Source organism: Glossina fuscipes, unplaced genomic scaffold (assembly GCF_014805625.2).
Source record: "Glossina fuscipes isolate IAEA_lab_2018 unplaced genomic scaffold, Yale_Gfus_2 0, whole genome shotgun sequence".
Classification (NCBI taxonomy): domain Eukaryota; kingdom Metazoa; phylum Arthropoda; class Insecta; order Diptera; family Glossinidae; genus Glossina; species Glossina fuscipes.
This window is the reverse complement of record NW_023998414.1, coordinates 38,608,345-38,629,488: the sequence shown is the minus strand read 5'-3', so window position 1 is coordinate 38,629,488 and position 21,144 is coordinate 38,608,345. Positions and strand designations below refer to the sequence as shown.

The 21,144-nt window shown below is 31.0% G+C and overlaps 1 protein-coding gene and 1 long non-coding RNA gene across 7 annotated transcripts in view; both read right to left on the bottom strand.

Moving 5' to 3' along the window:
• LOC119644694 (cAMP-specific 3',5'-cyclic phosphodiesterase) overlaps positions 1 to 21,144 on the bottom strand; it is a 390,657-nt gene that overhangs the window by 118,052 nt on the left and 251,461 nt on the right. Inside the window, exon 1 of one of the 6 annotated variants that reach the window (XM_038044392.1) lies at positions 12,585 to 13,782. The exons of the other annotated variants lie outside the window; for them this stretch is intronic. Coding sequence (XP_037900320.1) covers positions 12,585 to 12,637 — 53 coding nt within the window. The 5' untranslated portion in view covers positions 12,638 to 13,782. Of the gene's footprint in view, positions 1 to 12,584; positions 13,783 to 21,144 lie in introns of those variants that run through there. 6 annotated transcript variants of the gene reach the window in all.
• On the bottom strand, positions 13,897 to 15,316 carry LOC119644698. The gene is made up of 2 exons (XR_005248561.1): positions 14,889 to 15,316; positions 13,897 to 14,782 (listed from the first exon to the last, which is right to left on the bottom strand). It is a non-coding gene; the product is annotated as an uncharacterized LOC119644698 (long non-coding RNA).

Sequence of the window (21,144 nt, the reverse complement as noted above, 5' to 3'; positions counted from 1 at the left end):
TCATAGACATTACACAGACGGACAGACAGAAATGCTTAAATCGATTTCGGATATGCATTCTTCTGGGCGTTGCAAACGTTTTGGCAAAATGAATACACCTCTCTCATCCTCCTCATCCTTCAGTGATGGATATAAAAAGAAAAAACACGCTAACAATTATAGGGAGCAGGCAGTGAATAGAACTACTTTAATTTTACCCATCCAAGGGTATCTTTGTCTTATCGCTTTCCTGATGACTTACTATATATTTTTCCATATATGTAAAAAGTCGACTTTAACACGTTTCATTAAACTATCTTGTTACACTTACTGAGTAATCACCTAAATCCCTTAACAATATCTCTTCTAGATGCATTCAATGAGATAAGAAGCTTGAGAACACATTATATATATATGCGGAATCTTCCATTTAGAAATTAATTTATCTTTTATTTTTTATATTATTTCAAGAAATTTTCACAAGTTTATATTATTTATTTTTATTTATTTAAGCATAATAACTGTATTGTTATTGTATTCCCATTGGGGGACAATAACCTTTTTTTCATTTTCCTCACCTTACTTATTATCTTTTTAAATGGATTTTAAATTAAAAAAAATACGGTAAAAAAATTTACGTATGTTTTGAGATTTAAATTTTCTGTCTTTAGTAACAAAGAATTTCACATATAAGACATATTTACATATACATGTAGGTATAGATGCTGGCATATTTTTCAAAAAGTTATGTTGCAGTTTACACCAGACATACTACTGACAGTTGATGTTACTTACTTCATGTGTCTACAATTAAACGTAGATAGGATAACGCTCACAATTTCTTGCCTGTCTTCTAGCAATTATAACATCAGCGCACAACTTTATGAAACAAGGATTTTTTTTTTTTTTAAATGTTGCTTACTAACGTTCTTCAACTGACAAGTATAGATTGATAGATACGCTTGCGTATGTTATTCATATGGTTAGCTTACTTAGTGCGTGTGTCGGTGTCATTGTTCTTTCAAAACTATTTCTTCATGTAAGTACAATTTAAGAAATCATATTTAGCTTATGATGAATTTGAAGTTTTTTAATACTATTTTATACACAACATCCAAGAATGAGCGGCATATATATTGTATCAAAACGTTTGCAACCCCCGGCTGGAAGCTTTAGTAATACCTAAATATATGCGTTATTTATCGGACAGACGGACAGACAAGCTTAAATCGATATAATAAAAGGTGTCGTCGTATATCATCTTCTGCTCGGTATTGCATACTTTTTTACCGCAAGTCATGCAGGATATAAAAATTGATCGTAAAAATTATTTCTTTAGAGGTTAACCTTTGATAAATGAACGAAGAATATGAGAAATAAAATAAACGTTATAAGTATTAAAAAAAAAAAAAAAAAAAACAATAATATAATAAGTAGAAGTTGTAAAAAAAAGGCAGGCAACCAATCACATTGCAAAATTTAAATTTAAGTATTTAAAAGTTCTTATATACTGAACAACTCCTTCTCTCGCCCATCAGTCAGGTCGCATACGAATCTGTAGTTGAAAAGCAGCAGTACTTCTACTGTCACTTGCATTATAACCCAGTATGCACAGCGCAAAACTTAATGTTCTACTGTATTACATTGAAGACCAAATACATGAAATTGAGGAAAACATTGGCATTTTTTGTTGTCGTCAATGTATGTATCTTCAATCATAAACGATTTTGCTCGGCGCACACCCAAAAAATTGACACGAGCGCGAATGGTTAGAGGGCGTTTTATTAAAAATACCATTTAAATTGTCAATGGTACGGGGGAAGTTATTTATCCAGCAAACTAATAAAAAATTTATTAATGTTGGGTTTTTTTATTTTTTTTTTATTTTTTTTTTATTTTAAAGCACTTTGTTTAAAATAAACAACCGGTTGTTTTACTTTTTTTAAATACAAAAAAGAAAAAAGGAATGTCTGTGAGTACTACTAGGAGTGGTATACAAAATTTGCTGAATATTTGTAACACACTGGAGTCGACATTGAAAGCTCAATTATATGTATATATATAAATCATATATAAATCATATATATATATATATATATATATATATATATACATATATACTTGATCGACAGAAATCAGAGGATTATTTTAGCTAAATCAGCTGATTTATGAAAATACAATGAAACCCCTTAGAGTTTTATCTAACGGAAGAAATTTCATCTTAAATATTTTTTCTTCATACTCTCTTGGGGTTAATACCGAAATTTAGTAAAATCGAGTTCCGAGTCAGTCCACAATTTTCAAGCTATAACTTCAATGATTCTAGAGCTTTAACAGAGATTTCAAATTCGAAAATTCGCTATATTGAACTGAGCGTTTACCCACAATTACAAAAAATCATACAAGAACAACACAGAGTACAGCAGTTCCGTCCAACATTTCTAATCATCATATGAAGAAAATAGGCTCAGAAAAAGAAAAAAAAAAAAACCATGAGAAAAAGGAAATTTTAATTGTTTTTTATGTGGAAAATTCTATCCGGATCCGGATCCGGATCCGTTAAGATCATCTATAGAATATACTTGGAATATTTTATGATGCCATCTGGTTCTAGTTTACGAGTAGGGAGCAAAACATATCGGTTTTGTTTTTTATTGGTTTTGAAAAAAGAGGCGTGCTAGTTCGGCTTATTTCTTCGTCTATTTAGCGCTTTTTCAATGGTAACGTGCCTGCAATAACTTCCGCACGCACACCATACCTTCATGCAGACGCAATCGACATGTTCAGGCTGTTTCAAAATTGAATACCTATCAAGAATCTGTAAAGCTTAGAAGCTCTCTGAAGTGCGTTTCTGGGCAGTACAAATGAATATATCCACGATCTCTCGAGGAGGCGGATTAAAAATCATCTAACATTTCTAGATTTATCTACAAAGCGATATCGATTCGTATCGTTGATGAGTTAGTAGTGGACATTGAAAAGAACAACAGGCTTAAAGAATTGAGAGAATTTTCGCATATTGTTTCTACAGTGTATGAAAAACTTAAAAATTTCAGACTTATTTGAATTGGGCTGTGATCGCTAAAATATGCTTTAAAAGCATATATATTTAAAGCTTAGCAATAGTTTTAACGATGCAGTAAAAAGACCGTGAATGCAGTTGCCGTGTTTGGGGTGCAGGGGATGACTTCGATGTTCATAGGTGTCGCAAAAGTACATACATAATATCCTTTCACGCATTGCCGTAACATTTGATGTGTTATGCTTGTTTATATATAGATAGACATGAAAGATATCTGTTCACCAATTAGTCTCTTTAGTCGGCTTACTCATTCCCTCGTCACAATCACTTGTCTTTAATCGGCTGCTAGTCGACTTTAAAACGATTGACAAGCATTCCTCCACATATTCCTATTTTCAATTCAAACGACGAGTATTATGTGCTCTGTCTTTACTCTCACCTAGAATTTGAAATTCGATTACTAATGAGAGAGGAGAAAGAGGAGTTTGCTTTACTGGCTATCGAAAGGGATATAATTTCCTACAATAAAAGTAAAATATAACTTGTAAGAGTTGAAGAAGCAGGTTCAATATTTTTTTTTAATTTAGATACAACATTTGAAAAAGCGCACTTTTTTGTAACTATCGAGGAAAGGAATTTTTATCTTAGCTTTATTCGCAAGCGCCTTTTATTGGAGTCGATATAAAGAGAATGCATGCTCAAGTAATTATTAAAATATTAATATTAATTATATTGAATAGATAGATGAAAGTAGATGGGTGGGAGGTGGGACTTACATAACAACATTAAAAATGCTGAATTTTTTCATCAAACCTATTAATTCTTCCAAAATGGATTGTGCGTATAAATTAGTGATGGCCGTAAAAATTATTGTTTTTTTACTCTCTGATAAAATATTGATTACTGAGAAAGTAATATTTCTATATTTTGAAAATTTGAAATCTATATTTCATTATAATTTTAGTTTTTTTTTTTTTTTTTTTTTTATAAATATAAGCAATCAGCAGTGTTCGACTCGACTATTCAAAAATATCGGTAAATGAATTTTTGATTTAATAAAATATGCAAAATATTAAGATATGTTCGAGATTTATGCGAATACTGTTCAAGGCTTGGACAGTTGAGAATGTTCATTAATATATTTATATTTATATATATATATATATATATATATGTGTGTATGCATTTTTTTTTTTTTTTAACCTAAGTGTTACGTTCACTTTATAGCTTCCTTCGACCACACAAAATTTTTCCATATTCACTTGTAATGATACGACGGCAATATTCCCATAAATGAATTCTAATTGATTTTATGTATGTATGTAATTGTTTGATAGATTCGTACAAAATATTACAAAATAAACTATAGTCACAACAATTTTATTGTTGTCATATATCCATGAGATACCTGATTTTTTGCTACTACCTATAGTACTAACGGTATATGAAGCTTATCATATAGTAATATTTTTAATTACATTTAAAAGTGTTGTCTGTCCTTGCGATTGAATTTCGATTCGAATATCTCTATATATGTATAGTTGTTGAAAAACTTTGCAATGAAATTTTGAAAATGATTCTCAATCAATCAAAAAAAAAAAATAAAAAAAAAAAAAAGCGCAAGAAAAGTCCGTTTCGATGATAGGTATTAAAGATTCGTTGCAAACTATTATTTTCGCGCTCAACTACTTGTTTTATATATGGGTATCAAATTTTTGTTATGTATGTCAGTATTTACTGATTTTATACATTTTACCTTGTGACTGTGTGTTTGATTTTCGTTTTTTGTTTTTTTTTTTTTTGTTTTTGTATTATTTAAAAAAAAAAATGCAAAGGCGACAATTTTGGACAATTGCGTAAGTGGCGCCAATTATAAAACTGATTGATGTGTGCTGCTTTCGCCTCGCTCTCTCCCCTTCTCACGCTCTCTCTCTCTCTCTCCTCTCTATGTTTTTTTCTCAAGTTGACATAAATTCGAAATTTTGCCCCTGCTTGGGTCGATTTATGTAAAACTGAATGTTTCCCATTTATAATCTCTTTTTGTTTCTTTATACATGTCGATTAATTGATTGAAGAGAATGTTTACAAAAAATTATTAACCATTCTTTAGTAACAGTATTTACGATATTATCGTTTAATATTAACTTAATACTGTCAAGTTTAGTCTGACATTAATTTCAACTGCCGGCTTAAAGAGCACGCGACGCATGTACTTAAAGAGAATGATAAAAAGGACGGATAAGAGGGAGAGGGCGAGGCAAGGAAAGGAGATAGAAATAGATAGATAGAAAAAAGAAAAAATTGAGTTGGAAATTATCGTAAGTTTTTGGTCATACCCTCCCTTTCTTATCATCAATATTGAGTTATTTAAAAGCGATTATATTAAGTGAAATCAGTTCAAGTTAAATATTTCTATAAGGAAATCATTTCACTCTTTTCGTCGATCAATCTCCATTGCTTAAAGTCATGAATACATTTACATATGTGTTTTGTGGACCAAACTCTATTAATAGTAGTAAGATAGCATAAGAAAACTGTATTCAACTTGAGATGAATTTCTGGACCCCTGATTCTCTTATCTCAAAAAGTTTTGGATTCATCATAAATGTCATAATAGATAAGTTGAGATCATTGTTAACGCGAATTATGAGAGACTATAATAATTAAGCATCTGGCGTTGCTTGTTTACTATCTATCGATCCAAAATATATTCAGATTTTCACCTTTCTTAGAGAGCTTTCGATTATTAAATCAACTCACAATATCAAGCTAATCAATAACTTCGAGATATTACAAAATCCGATATTAATTAATTTGCCCTATTACGGAAGAAACTAAAAAACTATGCTATCTTCGTTTGGCCTTTTGCCACTGTATGTATATGTATTCAAATCTTTTCATCACGACTCGGACTTATATCATTCTTACCATCCATTTTACTAGTTATGTCAAATATACTTATGTATTTTTTATACCCTACTAAAGCAAGTCCTCGCAAAATTTGTGATATCCGATACCCATCTTTTATTAAGCTGATCGAATTTGTCTGTCCGTCTGTCCGTCCGTCTGTCTGTCTGTCTGTCTGCCTCCTTGTTGTCTGTCTTGTTTTCTTGTGTTCAATAGGACAGGCATCAAATTTTGATATGTTTCGTGTTGGCCCAAGAGCGAAGGCTATTAAAAATTGTAAAAATTGCGAATCGAAATACCCCTTCGACTTATGTTATTTTTGTAGGGTATTTAATAGTTGTTCATGTCCTATTGCAGAGCTACTAATTTTACTAATTTTATATAAACATCTTAACGGCGGGTGTATTTTATGATTTGGATTTGCCATGTGGATTGCTACAAGCCAACGTATCTCGGATGGGCGATAATTTTCAATTCTATTGAAGATAAAAATTAAACTCAACGAACTGATGAAATTTATTTTCATTTTCTATCGATAGGAATGCAGCACACAACAAAAACCTATAAAGTCTAGTTTTCAAAAAAACACAAATAGAAAGTAAGGTCTTACAAAGGCAAATGTGACACTCGTATATATTGCCTTGAGTTCGAAAAATCCAAGAAATATATATTTTGTCTTTCTTCATGAACTTGTTATGAATATGAAACTTGAAAACATGTTCTCTCGCATATAAGACGGCGCTTAGCAAGCTTGACGGACATTGAAGCCCTGCACTTACAGCACCACTTTAGCCAGCAGGCAGGAGAAAAAGTTCATAAAGAAACTCAAAGCAAACAAGTGCTAAAGACAAACAATGCGACTTATAGGAAGCGAATAGAAAAGTGAATTAAGAATTAATTGTTTAAAGCGTGCTACTTTCTATTAAAATATTGAAACATTAGTTCTACTTAGTTGGTCATAATTTATACGTAAAAAATAGATTTACATTATATGTTAAAGAGTTTTATATATCGTCGTCCGTCGTACTCTCTACGAAAAGTTTCTCTAAATTTGATTAATTCTTTAGTAGTAGTAGTGTATATGTAATTCAACAGAGCGCCTTAAAATCGTGGGCCAAATGACATATACACACGTCACTTGTCGTTCTATTTAAAAACATCAATATCTAATGAGATATGGTTTTTGGTGGTTTCTTTTTCTTTTTTCTAATTTTTTCTAATTTTTTCTAATTTTTTGTTTTTTTTAATTGTTATATATCTTATGACTTATGATCGATAGCGAAAGAAGGCAAATAAGTTTCACAATTTATCGTGGTCTAGTCAATCGGCTCTCTTACCTACTTGCAGATTAATTTCAAAAACAAAATTTCTTATCTTCTCATATTATTATCGAGAGCTTTGATCGAGCACGAACTTTTTTTTTTTTTTTATTTTTTTAATACAACTGCTTGATAAACAATATTAATTAAAATGAAAAAAAATGTTTATGGAAAATTTTAAACGTACCAACAAGCATTAGTCGATAATTTAATTTTGTAGCATTGTTTTTATTTCGTTCAAATAATTTTATCGTATATTGCATATATATATTGCATATATATATATATGTTTATATGGATTCTTTATCAAATCTTTTGTTCTTCTTTTAATTTATATGATTAATTGAATTTTCATTAAAATTTTCAAGGTTAATTAATTAATTAATTAATTTATATATTTGATTTATTTGTTTTTACATCGTTGGAAGAAATTGAATTTAATTTGATTTAATTTCACATTTTGATTTATTTTCAATTTACATTCGACACTGCACAGATTCAGATTCAGATTCAAAAAGATACACAAACAAAAACTGAGCGTTACTACAATACACTATTCGGTTAGAGGGGATGCGACAGGGGCGGCACAGGTGAATGAATGTGTTGGAGAAAACGAAGTTCTACTGCCTTTTCCACTTTTTTTTTTTTTTTTTTTTTTTTGTTTTTTTTTTTTTTGTTTTTCAAGATAAACATTCACTTTCGTTTTCTGTATGCTTGCATGTATATGCAATCAGTGTGTTTGTTGGCTGTTTGTTACATGATGTAGATAAATGGATTTCTTCATTGTGTGTTCATAAGAGTTGTATCGCTAAATCGTATTATAAATGCTTTGTTGTTGTTGTTGTTGTGTTTTATTGTTGTTGTTGCTATTGGTGTTACTGATGAGAAATGATTTTCTGTAAATGGAGATCCCTCTATATGAGATGATAGTGATACATTTATTTTAAAGAAACTGCTCGAAGGAGGGTGTCCGTTCATTAATGTATGGGAAGGGATTTACGTTTAAAGAAATTTTCTTATTTTAGAAAGACCACATGTAGCCAATGCTGATGGATCTTTGTTGTAAACTATATTCGCATAGTAAAGAGATGGTGAAAGTAGAAAAGAAACTAAATAGCAACCATATTATTGGGAAAGAGAGAGAGAGAGAGAGAGAGAGAGAGGGACGGAACAAGAAAGAGAAAAACTTTGAAATGATTACATGTTTATTTGTAGGGCACAACACAACAAAACAAAAAAAAAAAAAAACAAAAAAAAAAAAAAAAAAGCAATGAAGAGAAGAGAGCGTACAGGGGCCGAGAGTAAACACCTTGTTGTGAAATATTAGTTTTGTTGTGGGGATGTTTTTGTTGTATTAAATATTAGCAAATATGTTAATAGCCATTTAAATGCATTCAGGTAAGAAATTTAAATATTTCGCTAAATCTTTTCGTTATCTATCGTATATAGTTTTACACAAAAAATTGCTGTTTTAAATACAAAACTTTCTTTTCATTTCACTTCTCTCTCTTCTATTTCCATTGTCTATCTATGGAATAAAATCCACTTATTCTGTTTTCTTTATGTGTGTTTGAGTGATTTGGTTTTTGTTTCTTTCTTTTTTTTTTTTTTTTTTTTTTCATTTTTCTTAATTTTTATTGCGTTTGTTCTATTGTTTGCCAGACTTTGTCGGGTACTCTATTGCGTACCGTTGTTGGCTTGCGAAAAATAAAAAAAAAATAAAAAATAAAAAATAAAAATAAATAAATAAATAAATGCAATATATACTTTTTTAAGTTAACACTGTTGCTATTGACCGTTTTTCTGTTTTCATTGCAATTTTCATTGTTTATTATTCCGATTTTGTCAATGCGTTTATTTCAAGTTAATTTGCACTTTTCACGTTTAGTTGTATTAATTGAATTTTATTAAAATTATTATTATTTAATCGCTAAGAACAACTAACTCTAGATTTTAAAACACGACATGCAATAGTGGAATAGAAAAAAACGTCGAAAAATCACGAACCGCACGAAGTTATGAAAACATACACACCACGGCACAAACGATATAATACGGGCATAAAAATGATGAAGAAGAAGACAAAAAAGACGAAGAAGAAGAACAAGCAAAAGAAAAGCACACAGAAATGTGCAAAACGAAAATTGTTTGTTGCTTATGAACGGTGCGGCGTATATAGGGGTAAGAGTTAAGCGCACGTTTAAATAGCAGAGATAATTCAAAAATAAAAAAAAAAAATAAAAAAAAAAATAAAAAAATTCACATTGTTACGCGAGATGAGATAGATATGTTAAAAAACAACGAATGAAGAGAGCCCGGAGAACTGTTAAAAATTTCAAAGAGAATTAATGAATACAATCGATGAGAGGAAGAGAGGACGACTGAGAGGTAGATGGATGAAAATTCAAAAGAACGCCGCGCAATAGTATGATAATGTGTGTTGTTCAACAATTGAAATACAAAACAGTTGCATGATAACATTTATGTACGCAAATCTTTGATGGTTAACAGTGTGTATTACGTTGATAGAAAACAAGAGCTTTAAAATGCTCTCTTATTCTCTATGTGAATGTTTAAAAATGTATATACGAGCGTGCATAGATAATAATTCTCTCTACTAGATTTAGTAAATTATTTTATTGAAATGAAAAGCTTTAACTCTGTTTATCTTAACCGCTATATAATTAAAGGTATTATATATATATATATATATATTTATATATAAACAAGTATATATATATATATATATATATAAACTTGTTATTTATTATAAACAATAAATTAAAAAAAACGTTTTATTTTTTTATTTATTTATTTATTTATATTTTTTTTTTATAAATGCATATGTATGTGTAACAACTATTCCTGCTGTCAGCTTTAATACTATGAATACATACTTATCAAAAATGTCATTTCCGACATCCTTGTTGTCTGACTTTTCTTCTTATTTTTTTTTTTTTTTTTGTTTTTCTTAAAAAATTTTATTATATGCGTTTCATAAAATTCTCGCTAATATTGTTGTCACTGAATTCTCAATAGAAAGGAAAATATAAAAAAAAAATTTTCAAAATATCCTGTAGTTCTCTTCTTCAAGACATTTTTGTTATCATGAAATTTTAATGTGAAACTGTACTCCGTATATATAATACGCGAGCTGTCAAAAAATTTTGCTTTCAAAAACTTTGACATTTATTTATTCAGTAATGGAATACTATAAGTATAACTATCTCTATCAGACAAGTACGTACGTACGTAGGATAAACTAAATGTCATATGTTCTCGCGAATTTTCTACTTAATATAATTTAAATTAACTTGAATTGTTCTTCATTATTTTCAATATGCAATTATTTTTAAAGTCCATAATATCTAAAAATTACCAGACATGAAAGCGGATATAGGGAATTAAACATATTAATTTTCAATTTTTTAATATCGGTTTTAAAAAGCATAGCCCTCACTTGAATTCTTCAAGTCGTGGAGAATGGCAAATATTTTTAAATTTAGTTAAAAAAAAAAAACAAACCAAAAAAATGCAAATTTAGTTAACTTATTTATAATATCTTGTTTTCGGTTACATTTCTTATGCAGAATAAACAGTAAGCGAAGCAAAGAGTGACGCACTTCTTCTTGAAAAGCACTTGTAAAAAAACATTTTTTTTTTTTTTTTTTGTTTACGGTTAAAGGTCATGAAATTTTACATAGTGATATTATAACTCTGGGCTATAATTTGCGGAAATTTCGTTTTGAAGATACGTTACTTACTTAAGCTGTTTATATATAGATATGTATATAGATATATTTAAATCGCTTATTTCACAATGCGTACGTTATAAATTTTAAGTTCAATTTGATTACGTGTACAGGCGTATCTCGTTTAACACGGCACTTGTTAAGCACTGAAGTTCCGATACAACGCGGTTCACATTGCATTCATTTACATCATTTCAAGTTATCTCCTATATAACACGGTATATATGTACAATTTTTTGACTTATATTACATCGAAGCTTAAATTATATGATTCTAGATGACATTTTGTTTTAAATAAAAAAAAAAAAATAAGAAAAGTTTCGTTTAACGCACGATTTCGATACAGCACGGCACACAATTAACCATTTATTCATTTATTTATTTTAATTGATATCGAGATATCGAGTAAATGAGGACAACAAACAGTGTTAGTAATTCAATATATTGAACAAGTCTCCAACAAGGTGGAGGATTACGAGACAAGAGTCTTTCTTTATCGAATTCAGTGTTTGAGAAGATACCCTGAAAGATGATAACTCAGGGTCGAGCACACTTGGCCGCTTGTAATATTATTATTGCATTATTGCAAAGAAGAATAGAAATCGAAATTCACGAGATATCAGTTCAAAATTGGTTATAAGTGTTTAATGAATGGATTTACAATTTCTTCTCAAATTTTCTTAATTACAAAGGAATTTTTTATTTATCAGCTTAAGATAATTTGTGCCCAAGATTTATCATACGATTTGATGAACATAATCTTCTTATTTGTTTTTGATATAAATGCCTCTCACGCAAAGAATGTATTGGAATTTAACTGTGTATAAAAGTGTATACAATTGCCAATTGTCTACATTCTAGTTGCATTTAATTTCGATATTAATTTTAAATTTAAAATGAAGCAAAACTTGAATGAAGACAATTGGCAACAATATGCATTTAAATTATAAAGCAAAACTGAGATTTGGAATTGGAAAAATGTTCTCGCAAAGTCTCCTATTTCTGATCCGTAATATGAATTCTCTCTCTTTACTCCTTACTGTTACGCTTTTCACTCTAAAATTTTTCAAATTTATGAACATATTCAAGATGAAATCTCGATAAAAATTTTTGTTATTATTTTGCTCATCTCGAAATTGACTACCGTGCTCTACCTTATATATAATTTTAGTAGCACAGAATCAAAATTCATTCCCTATGGGCTATGTGTTGCAAGCATTTTTCTCAAATTGCAAAAATTTTTTATATACTTAAAATAATTTATTACCTCAACGAGTCTTAAAATTTAATTACGATAACAACTTGGCGACATATAAAATCATTTCAATTTCGAATGATTCCAGTCAACATTGATTGGAAAATGCAGCACACAACTGCAGCAAAAACTATATAAAATATAGTTCGAGAACAGTGCGCGCATTTGCGGTTACTTCTAGAATTAAACAACACCCCGATAAGCCCCGATTATTGATATTGTTAAGAAATTTAGTCAATCTGAAGCAAAGTTACTTAAGATGCTATTCGATTATATATTGATATATATATATATATATATACATGTATGCAAATATTAATAGGAGAATGGAAAATAATTGATATATTTACCTTGTTGGTGAATTGCGAAAATTGTAACAACAACAACAGAATGAACAAACCATATACACTAGAAAATTAATTCCGCTGCACAACGTTGCTGAGGCTGTCGGACCGCCGGTTGCCCCACCACTATTGTTGTCGCAATTGGAGGCGGGTGTAGGAGTTTTTGGATAATCACCACTTTTTGAGGCAGTTTCGTGTGTGGTGGCTAAAAGTTCAGTGGCCGAAGCTGAAGAAGCGGAAGCGTTTGTAAGGTTAACGCTTACGCCAGCCGCGGCCAAGGCAGTTTCAACAATCGATGCCGCCGATGATTTACGCCGTGACTTTTGATGCGGTGAATTTGTTGTCGCGGCCGAAGTGGCGGCTTTCAAGAAATTCCTTATTCGTCTTGTGGTTTTAGATGCTTTTTTTGGTTTTGTGGGTAAAGAAAAAGCTAAAGTTGGTTCAGTTTTTGGATTTTGACAGATTGGTCCAAATGGCGAATTGATCGTCGAGAGTGGCGAGTGCTGAGATAGATTGTGATGATAATGATGATGAAGATGATGATGGTGGTGCAAATGTGTAGGCAATACTGCGGGAAGTGATAATTTACGAGGTTTTTTCAAGTTATCGCGTTCGTATTGGCTGAGAATTGTGCTGCAGTGGGTAGATGATAATGATAATGCTGGCTGTGCGATTGTCGGTGCCGATAATGGTATTGTGTGTCTAGCACTTGAAATGTTGGCGGCGGTTGCGTTAGTGCTGGCGGTGTTAACGGCGTTGGCGGTACTGGCGGTGACAGTAGCGTTGTTGGTGACATCAAATGTCAATTGCTTACGTTTCTTTTTCACTTTGCTCGTGGCCTTTAATAAATGTTTTGATCTGAATTGTTGCGCTGCGGCTGCTTCTGAATCCGAGTTATATAAGTTTTTTTGTTGCAATACAGTGGTGATGGTAGTGGCGGTAGTAGTGGTGGTTCTGGTTGAGTTTAATGACGCGGAAGAACTCGTTGTTGATAAAGAAGTTTGTTTTAAGATTGGCCGGGTAGCTGCTATCGGTGCTGAAGATCGTGTTATTTGCGGCGTTGGAGCAGTGATTGCTTGAGGCTGTTGCTGTTGTTGTTGCTGTTGCTGCTGTTCTTGTAAGATATTAGCATTTGTGTTTGTTGCTGCTGCCGCTGCCTCTAAAATTTTCGCATTAAACGCCGCCACCTTAAATGACAACACGTTTTACCGTCTAGGGAAGTGAAAATATCATATATTCCACTAATGATGATGATGATATTCTTCTTCGTAATCACCTCCTCGAAGTGTATCTATTCTTTTAATACATTTATCATTTCTTTTTTTTTCTTTTTTTTTATTCAATTTTTAAAAACTTATTTATACTTCTTTACATAATTGTTGTTGTAGGTGCGCATGCAAAAAGTCACGTTATTTTCTGATTTGCTTTTATTTTTCAATTAAAACTTTTTCGGTGCCGCCTTTATGCCACCACCGACCAGCAGTGGCGTTCAATTTCATTTGAAATTTATTCCTTTCAATTTTGTGATAACAAATTTTTAAGGCTTAAGCATCAATTTTTACGCATGTGACAATCAATTGTTAGTGCAGTTTGTACTCGAAGTGGGGAAAATAGAAAGGAAAAAAAATATAATAATAATAATGCACACAATACAAAGCAGCAGTATTCAGCCTCCAGCACTTAAGAATTTATATTTAGACACCTTGATGTGGTTGTTGTTGTTGCCGTTATCCATGCACATCTCTGCATACATACATATATATGCCTTTAATACGTATAATAATTTTTTTTTGCTCCATAAAAATCTCAAGGCATTGCACTCAGATTTCTTTGCACTTTTCGGAAAAAATTTTTCCTTTTTTCTTCAGACAGTCACTCGCATTTTTCTATTATTATTATTATTTTCTTTTTTTTTTTTTAATGAATTTTCTATTTTCTGTATTCGTTTATAACCTCACTGCGAACACGTTAATTGAATTGAAATCTCTTAATAATTTTTGCTTATTTTTTTTTTTTTTAAATAAACAAAACAAAAAAAAAAATAATAACAATAAAAATTATTTAAACAATTTTTTTTGAACATAAAATGCACATTTCTCCTCGGAATAATAATTGATTGGCTTTGGTTGGCTTTGATTTGATTATATGCCGACAACGGTTTGGTAACGTTACGGTCTGCGCGCGTGAGTTTGAATGAATTTGTACTAAAATAAAAAAAGACAATTTGTAGAAATAGGCAACACAATGCAAAAATAGCAAAACACCAACAACAACAGCACTAACAATAAAAATATCCACACAAGCACTTACACATCTATATATATATACCGTCAAACACAACCAGTCAGTAAATGAATAGCAGACAGGTTAACTAGCTCGGGCTTAGTTAAGCATAGACATAGATTAACTTTGTGGCATTTATATAGAATAAATTTAAACACACATTTTAACAGTAATATTAACAGATTTAAATTTTGTTTGTTGATACGATAAAATGCCAAAAAAAAAAAAAACAAAATGTTTAAAAAAAAAAAAAACAAAGTTTGCAAACGGGATCACACATCAAATACGAGACACGCTGAACTAATAAAAAATAACTAACAGTATACTACACCCTCGCTATGTTAAAAGTTCATTAACAATACGTAATACTGGAGAAATGTAGTCATATACATACATACAAACATTCGCTCAACTAGATTTCAATTCAATTCTCCCTATGCATTCGCGTACATATGTATATATATATATATATATATATATATATATATGTATGTATGTATCCAAACTTAGTTTAGCACATTTGCTATTTGTGCTCTATTCTGCTTCTCTCTTTCTGTCCCTCTCTCTTTCTCTCTCTCTCTCACTCTCTCTCTCTGTGTGTGGCTCTTCATGTCGTTATTCTGTTTTTATTTGTTTATTAAAGTTTTGTGTTGAATTTTTATTGGTGCTGAAAGATCATGCGTCAAAATATTGTTGCTGTAATATAGTATTGTTTGTATTTTGTTGCTGTAAAATCGGTTTCCGTGCATTTGGTTGTTGCTGTAAAAAGTAGTATTCGTATTTCGTTGCTGCAAAAGTAGTATCGCGTGTATTTCGTTACTGTAACAATAGTACAGTGTGTATATTGTTGCTGTAAAAGTGATAACGTGTTTATTTTGTTGCTGTAAAAATAATACATTGTGTATATTATTATGCTAATCTTTGTTTACATGGTTTGCCATGCATACATACGATTGTTTACATTTCAAAAGTAAGCCAATATATCCTTTATTGTTGTAGTTGTTGTAAAAGTAGTACCCTCTTTTTAGTTGTTGCTGTAAAAATGCTATCGCATGAATTTTGTGGCTGCGGTTCTTCCTATAAAGTTACTAGGGTGCAAAATTCTTACTGTAAAATTACCACGATAGGTATTTTGTTGCTGTAAAAGTAATATCCGGTGTATTTTGTTGTTGCATTTTGGGCACATTGTCTATTTGCCATAATTTTTATTTATATAACTGTTAACATTATGATTATTATTATTGTTATTATTATTATTACTCTTTAAAATCATTACTATTTAAATAATAATAATTTCTTTTTTTTGCATATTTTTTTTTTTTCTAGTTTGTCTTCTGTCCTTATTCAATGATAACATATCATAGATATATCAATTATATTAATAGAAATTTGAAAGAATTTAAGATCTAAGGTATTAAAATGTCTATGTTTTGAATGTAAGGACTGTCCGAGTCATTTCATCTGGCAACACGAATAATTCTTGTTTTTGCACTCTTCTGCGCATACGTTTAAATTTATTATAAATTTTTTTTTTTTTTTTTTTTTTTTTTTTTTTTTTTTAACATGAACAACATACGTAGAATAATATGCAATTAAATTGTCTCAGACGCTCTCTGTCTCTCTCTTTTTCTCTCTCTCTCTCTATTGAAGAGCAATTCATTTTCTCATCTAATGCACTTTATTTGTTTAACTGTCAAATGACGCTCTCTCTGTTAATGTTATTATAAAACTTAGTTGTGCACTGTTGTATTATATATATATATATATGCAAAGGTAATTCTCATACTCTCTCTACTTCAACTACTCAACATGTTTTTTTTATTGTTTACCTTTCCTGCTAAAATTTTGTTTATGAAACGAAACTTTTATCTCGTTTACATTTTCTTATGTTATCTCTCTTGCATTATTATTTCATTTTCGTGTCTAAATAACATTTCAGCTTTTTAGACCACATGCAGAGCTGCATTTAGTAAATCTACGCGTATTAAAGAAAAAAAGAATTTCGAAGATATTTAAATGAATTGAGAAACGTTTAGACTTTGCATGCGAGAAATATAAAGGATTAGGTATCACTCTAAAATACATATGAAGTTTATTACAAAATGTATATTCTTCAATAGGTTTTAGTCGCACTTAAGCTTGTCAAAGATTTAAAAATTGCATTTTATGGATCACATTCAGAAATAGGCACAGCATACGAATTAACTGAAACAACTTTCGAAATCTCTCGGTGAATGTCGTTCTTCACTCAACAGAGTATATGTTAAACGAATTCGGGTTTATTTCAAATATTGCATAGATACGATTAAATCGATTTAGAATTCGACGCTGAGTCAAATGTGTATATTCCTGGTAGGGTCTTTGAAGCTTCCTTCTGGCCATTGCAAAACTATTGAAAAATAGAATATACCTCTATCTTGTGGTGGTGGATGCACAAATACTTTACTAATCCTAGAACTGCCAAGCAGGTCTTATGAATACGAAATGTGTCGACTTGAAATTTATAATTGAAAATGCAATTCGAAATGCTACTCACTCGGCTACACAATAAATAAGTATGCGTTCAATTCAATCGAATGACTTTTGTTCATTCCGGACGTGGGATCGTATTTAAATCGTATTTCAGAGAGATTTCTGATGAATGTCTATGTCAAGTGTTCTTGGAAATATTTCTATGGTTTTTTTTTTTTCGACGAAAATAAGACGAAATTTCCGGGTTTTTTGCTGAGCTTGATTCAGTTGATTTATGTCTGCCGTCAAAGGACGGTTTGCAATACCTAAAAGGAAGAAGAAAGGCGTAAATGTTCTTTATGGGTATCAAATTTTGTATCGATTTAAGCATGTCCCTCTAATCGATTGTCCGCCTATGTAAGGGTCACGGTGAACATTCACCCCTTCGCAACAATGAAGATATGGTCTTCAAATTTGATAAAAAAAATTAGAAGCCCTTGCAGGCATTATCTCAAATAATCTCGGCTCTCTGGATTTTTTGCTAATCTCATAAACTTTGATAAAAAATTGTTAAAAATTCCCATTTATATCCTAAAAAAGATTGGAAATTTCATCTGATCCCGTCCACTGGTGCAGGGTATGGAAACTTTTTTTTTTGGATTAAAGTCTATGAAAAGGATATGAAAAATCCCACGCTAGCCGTACATAATATTGTTACTTGTTGACTTTCTCTTCTTCGTATTAATTGGACAATGTATTAGCGCCAAAGCTTGACTTTATGTTCCACTTTTTGAATCATTCGATAGGAGTTGGAGTTGGAGAGAAATATAAGTATATATAATTTTATGTTGACGGGACGGTATTCTTTTCCAACTTCCTCCTATTATACCTTATATTTATAATTTATTTATAAAGTAGAAAGATTTTTACATTTAAAAATGGTTTAAGAGTTACGCGCAATGTGCACAAAAATTTGAAAGAAGTTCATTTCAAAAATATCGCATGTTTCCAGATTGGCACCATAATAGGTGTATAAAAAAAAGCTTAAATATAAGACAATATTTTTTACTTAAATTGAATCTTTTTTTTAGAGGGATCAATGAAGACAGTTAATGGCCAATATAATCACTATCGTTTTTTAAAGGTAGCTTCGATTTTTATAGGCAGGGATGAAATTAATTATCGCAGGAGCCTGCACTGGGATATTATACAAAACTTTTTGAATATTTTTCCAAAACTCGTTTTTATTGGTTTTGTTGTCTACGCAAACATTCGCAATAGGATTGAAACGGGGAGAAGGATTTGGTCATGCGCCTTCACGCATCCAGTAAATTCCATAGCCTTTTCTGAGATGTATCAGTCCGACGCACGAAGACGCACAACAAAAGCAGCCCCGTATTATACGATATCTTCCGCCTTTTTTTTGAATAAACCTAAGGCGGAATTTTTTTCCTTTTGACTGAAATACATATCTTCCCGCATTATTCCCGAAAAAAATTCATTTTTGGTTGTTTAGTTTGCTATATTTTTTAATTTTTTTTTTTTTTTTTTTTTTTTTTTTTTTTTACCTTCTAGTCTGCATCAATTTTTATGGGTTAAAGCGTAATGTTGGCTAAGCAAAGGAACTTTCCGAGCAATTCTTCTTGGTGGATTGGCATCTCATAATCGTCTACGATTCAGTTCGGGATGATACAGAATTCCCATATTTCATTGGAAATTGCTTTAGACGACTTGAAGGGATTTTGTTTTGCTTAAATTATCATTTGATTAGCGGAACCAGGAGAAATGGTTTTAATTGCCCTGCATCTTTCTTTCGATACCTTTTTTAAGGGGTTCAAAGCATTCGTAACGAGATTGTATGACCGCCTTGTGATGCAATAACAAATTTTTATGTTTTTCCTTGATTTTGCAGGGAATGAATCAACCGTGTCTTGCCTTCACTACAATGATGTGCTCCATCAATCTAGTATTATTATAAAAATTAATTCATCTTCCATTGATTGAAAATACTTTTATTCCGATAATAAATGTGGTCATAGAGTAACTCCAAAGAATGTATAAAGAATCATTTAATTTATATTATTGTCAATAGCTTATACGTGTTAAGAGACATCGATTTGAAATATTGTTACGAAAATTCTACATCTGATGAAAGTTGACCGATTTTCTAAGAAAGAAAATGCTAAAAACGATGAAATCAAATACAAATTCGCAATGCTTTATTGGCCGACAAAGATGGCAATTGGCGAAAAGATTAAAAAGGGCTTAGTGTGAAAATGTCACAATGAAACTTGCCTGTAAGAGGGTATGTAAGCGAACTACTGACTGAAGACGAAGTTATTCGAATTAAAAGAATTGAATTGAAATATTGAAGCGGGACTAAAAAAAATATTGTATAAATAAGTTGCTGTAAATTTATTCGTAAATAGATCTCCTAAAAATTAAAAATAAAACATCTGCTATCCTAAAAATCGCTCAATACGAACTTAGTTATAAGTACGCAAAGTCACAAAGGACACAACGGATATGATACACAGAGACATCTAAAACAAGTTTTGCAACAAAATTATACCTTTACATAGCGCTAATTATCGAACATACCTATGCGGTTATTGAAACAGCGGACGCAGTTGAATGTATTTTTCTTACATCCTTCGTTGTCTCAGATATCTATCCTCGTTGGCAATATTATGCAAATGTAAAAAAAAGAGAAGACCAACAACAAATATATATGTGTATGTATTTGTATTATTTCCGCAAAGTTTGCGAGTTAAAAGGAAAATTTTATCTAAAACATCACTCAATAAGTCTCCGGTCTGATACATATATGGCATGGAGCAATAAATTTGCAAGTGCTTTGTTAATTTTAAACACAATTGTATGGACACCGATGATACTGAACACTCCGAAGCTGCGTGATATCTGATATCTGAATGAGAAAGCCTTATATGAGATAGGTGACACATTTGCTCACTATTGACAGCCAAGTGGTAAATGCCTCAGATCGCTGTTTGGCGCTGCTAAAGCAAAGTAAAAATGATTGTTTCATGCAAAATGTCAAACCGTTAGTTAGCCGAGTAAAGAGCAGCCGGCAGAAGGCTTCTTCCTAAGCAAACAAAAACAAAAACAAAAACAAAATAAAAACCGTGTCATTAAAACTATTCTAACTTGTAAGCTAATGTTCGAAATGTCATGAAATGTTGACACATGTCATTTGAAGGTTGATACCAAGCAAAAATTTTATGTGTCTCTCAACTGTGTGATGCATATATCGCATTAGACGGGAGACTTATTGAGTGATTTGATATGTATATAGGGATCATACTATTTGGAGAATGAATTGAAAAAGTGTGCAAGGGCTGAAACTTTGTCTTCTAAAAGTTGACAAAGTGACCTTTAATTTGAATTTCACTTTACTTTAAAAATTCTTGCGTTTTATTATAGAGATATAAATGTTGTTACGAAAATCATACAACGTATTTGCTAAGCGAGGAAACCGCGTGCATGCAAACTACCTAATTTTGTTGAAAATGAAATTTCTTAAAATGTAAGAAGAGCGATAAAAACAAACACAGAAACAATATTCTCATTAAATAAAGGCGCCTTATGCAGCTAGCTGCTGATGAGAAGGCACCTTGTCTTCCACCTGGCAATTGGCAAATTGTCTAACGAAAACTCTCATGAAATCGAACAGTTCAAAGGATTAGTAAATATTATCAGAAATCCGATATTGATGGCTAGTTTTCAAAAGGTTTGAAAGCGAAGTATTTGCTTAACCCTTACTACTCCTATATTAACGGTGTATCGGCATCGCATTTCTCTATACACCAAC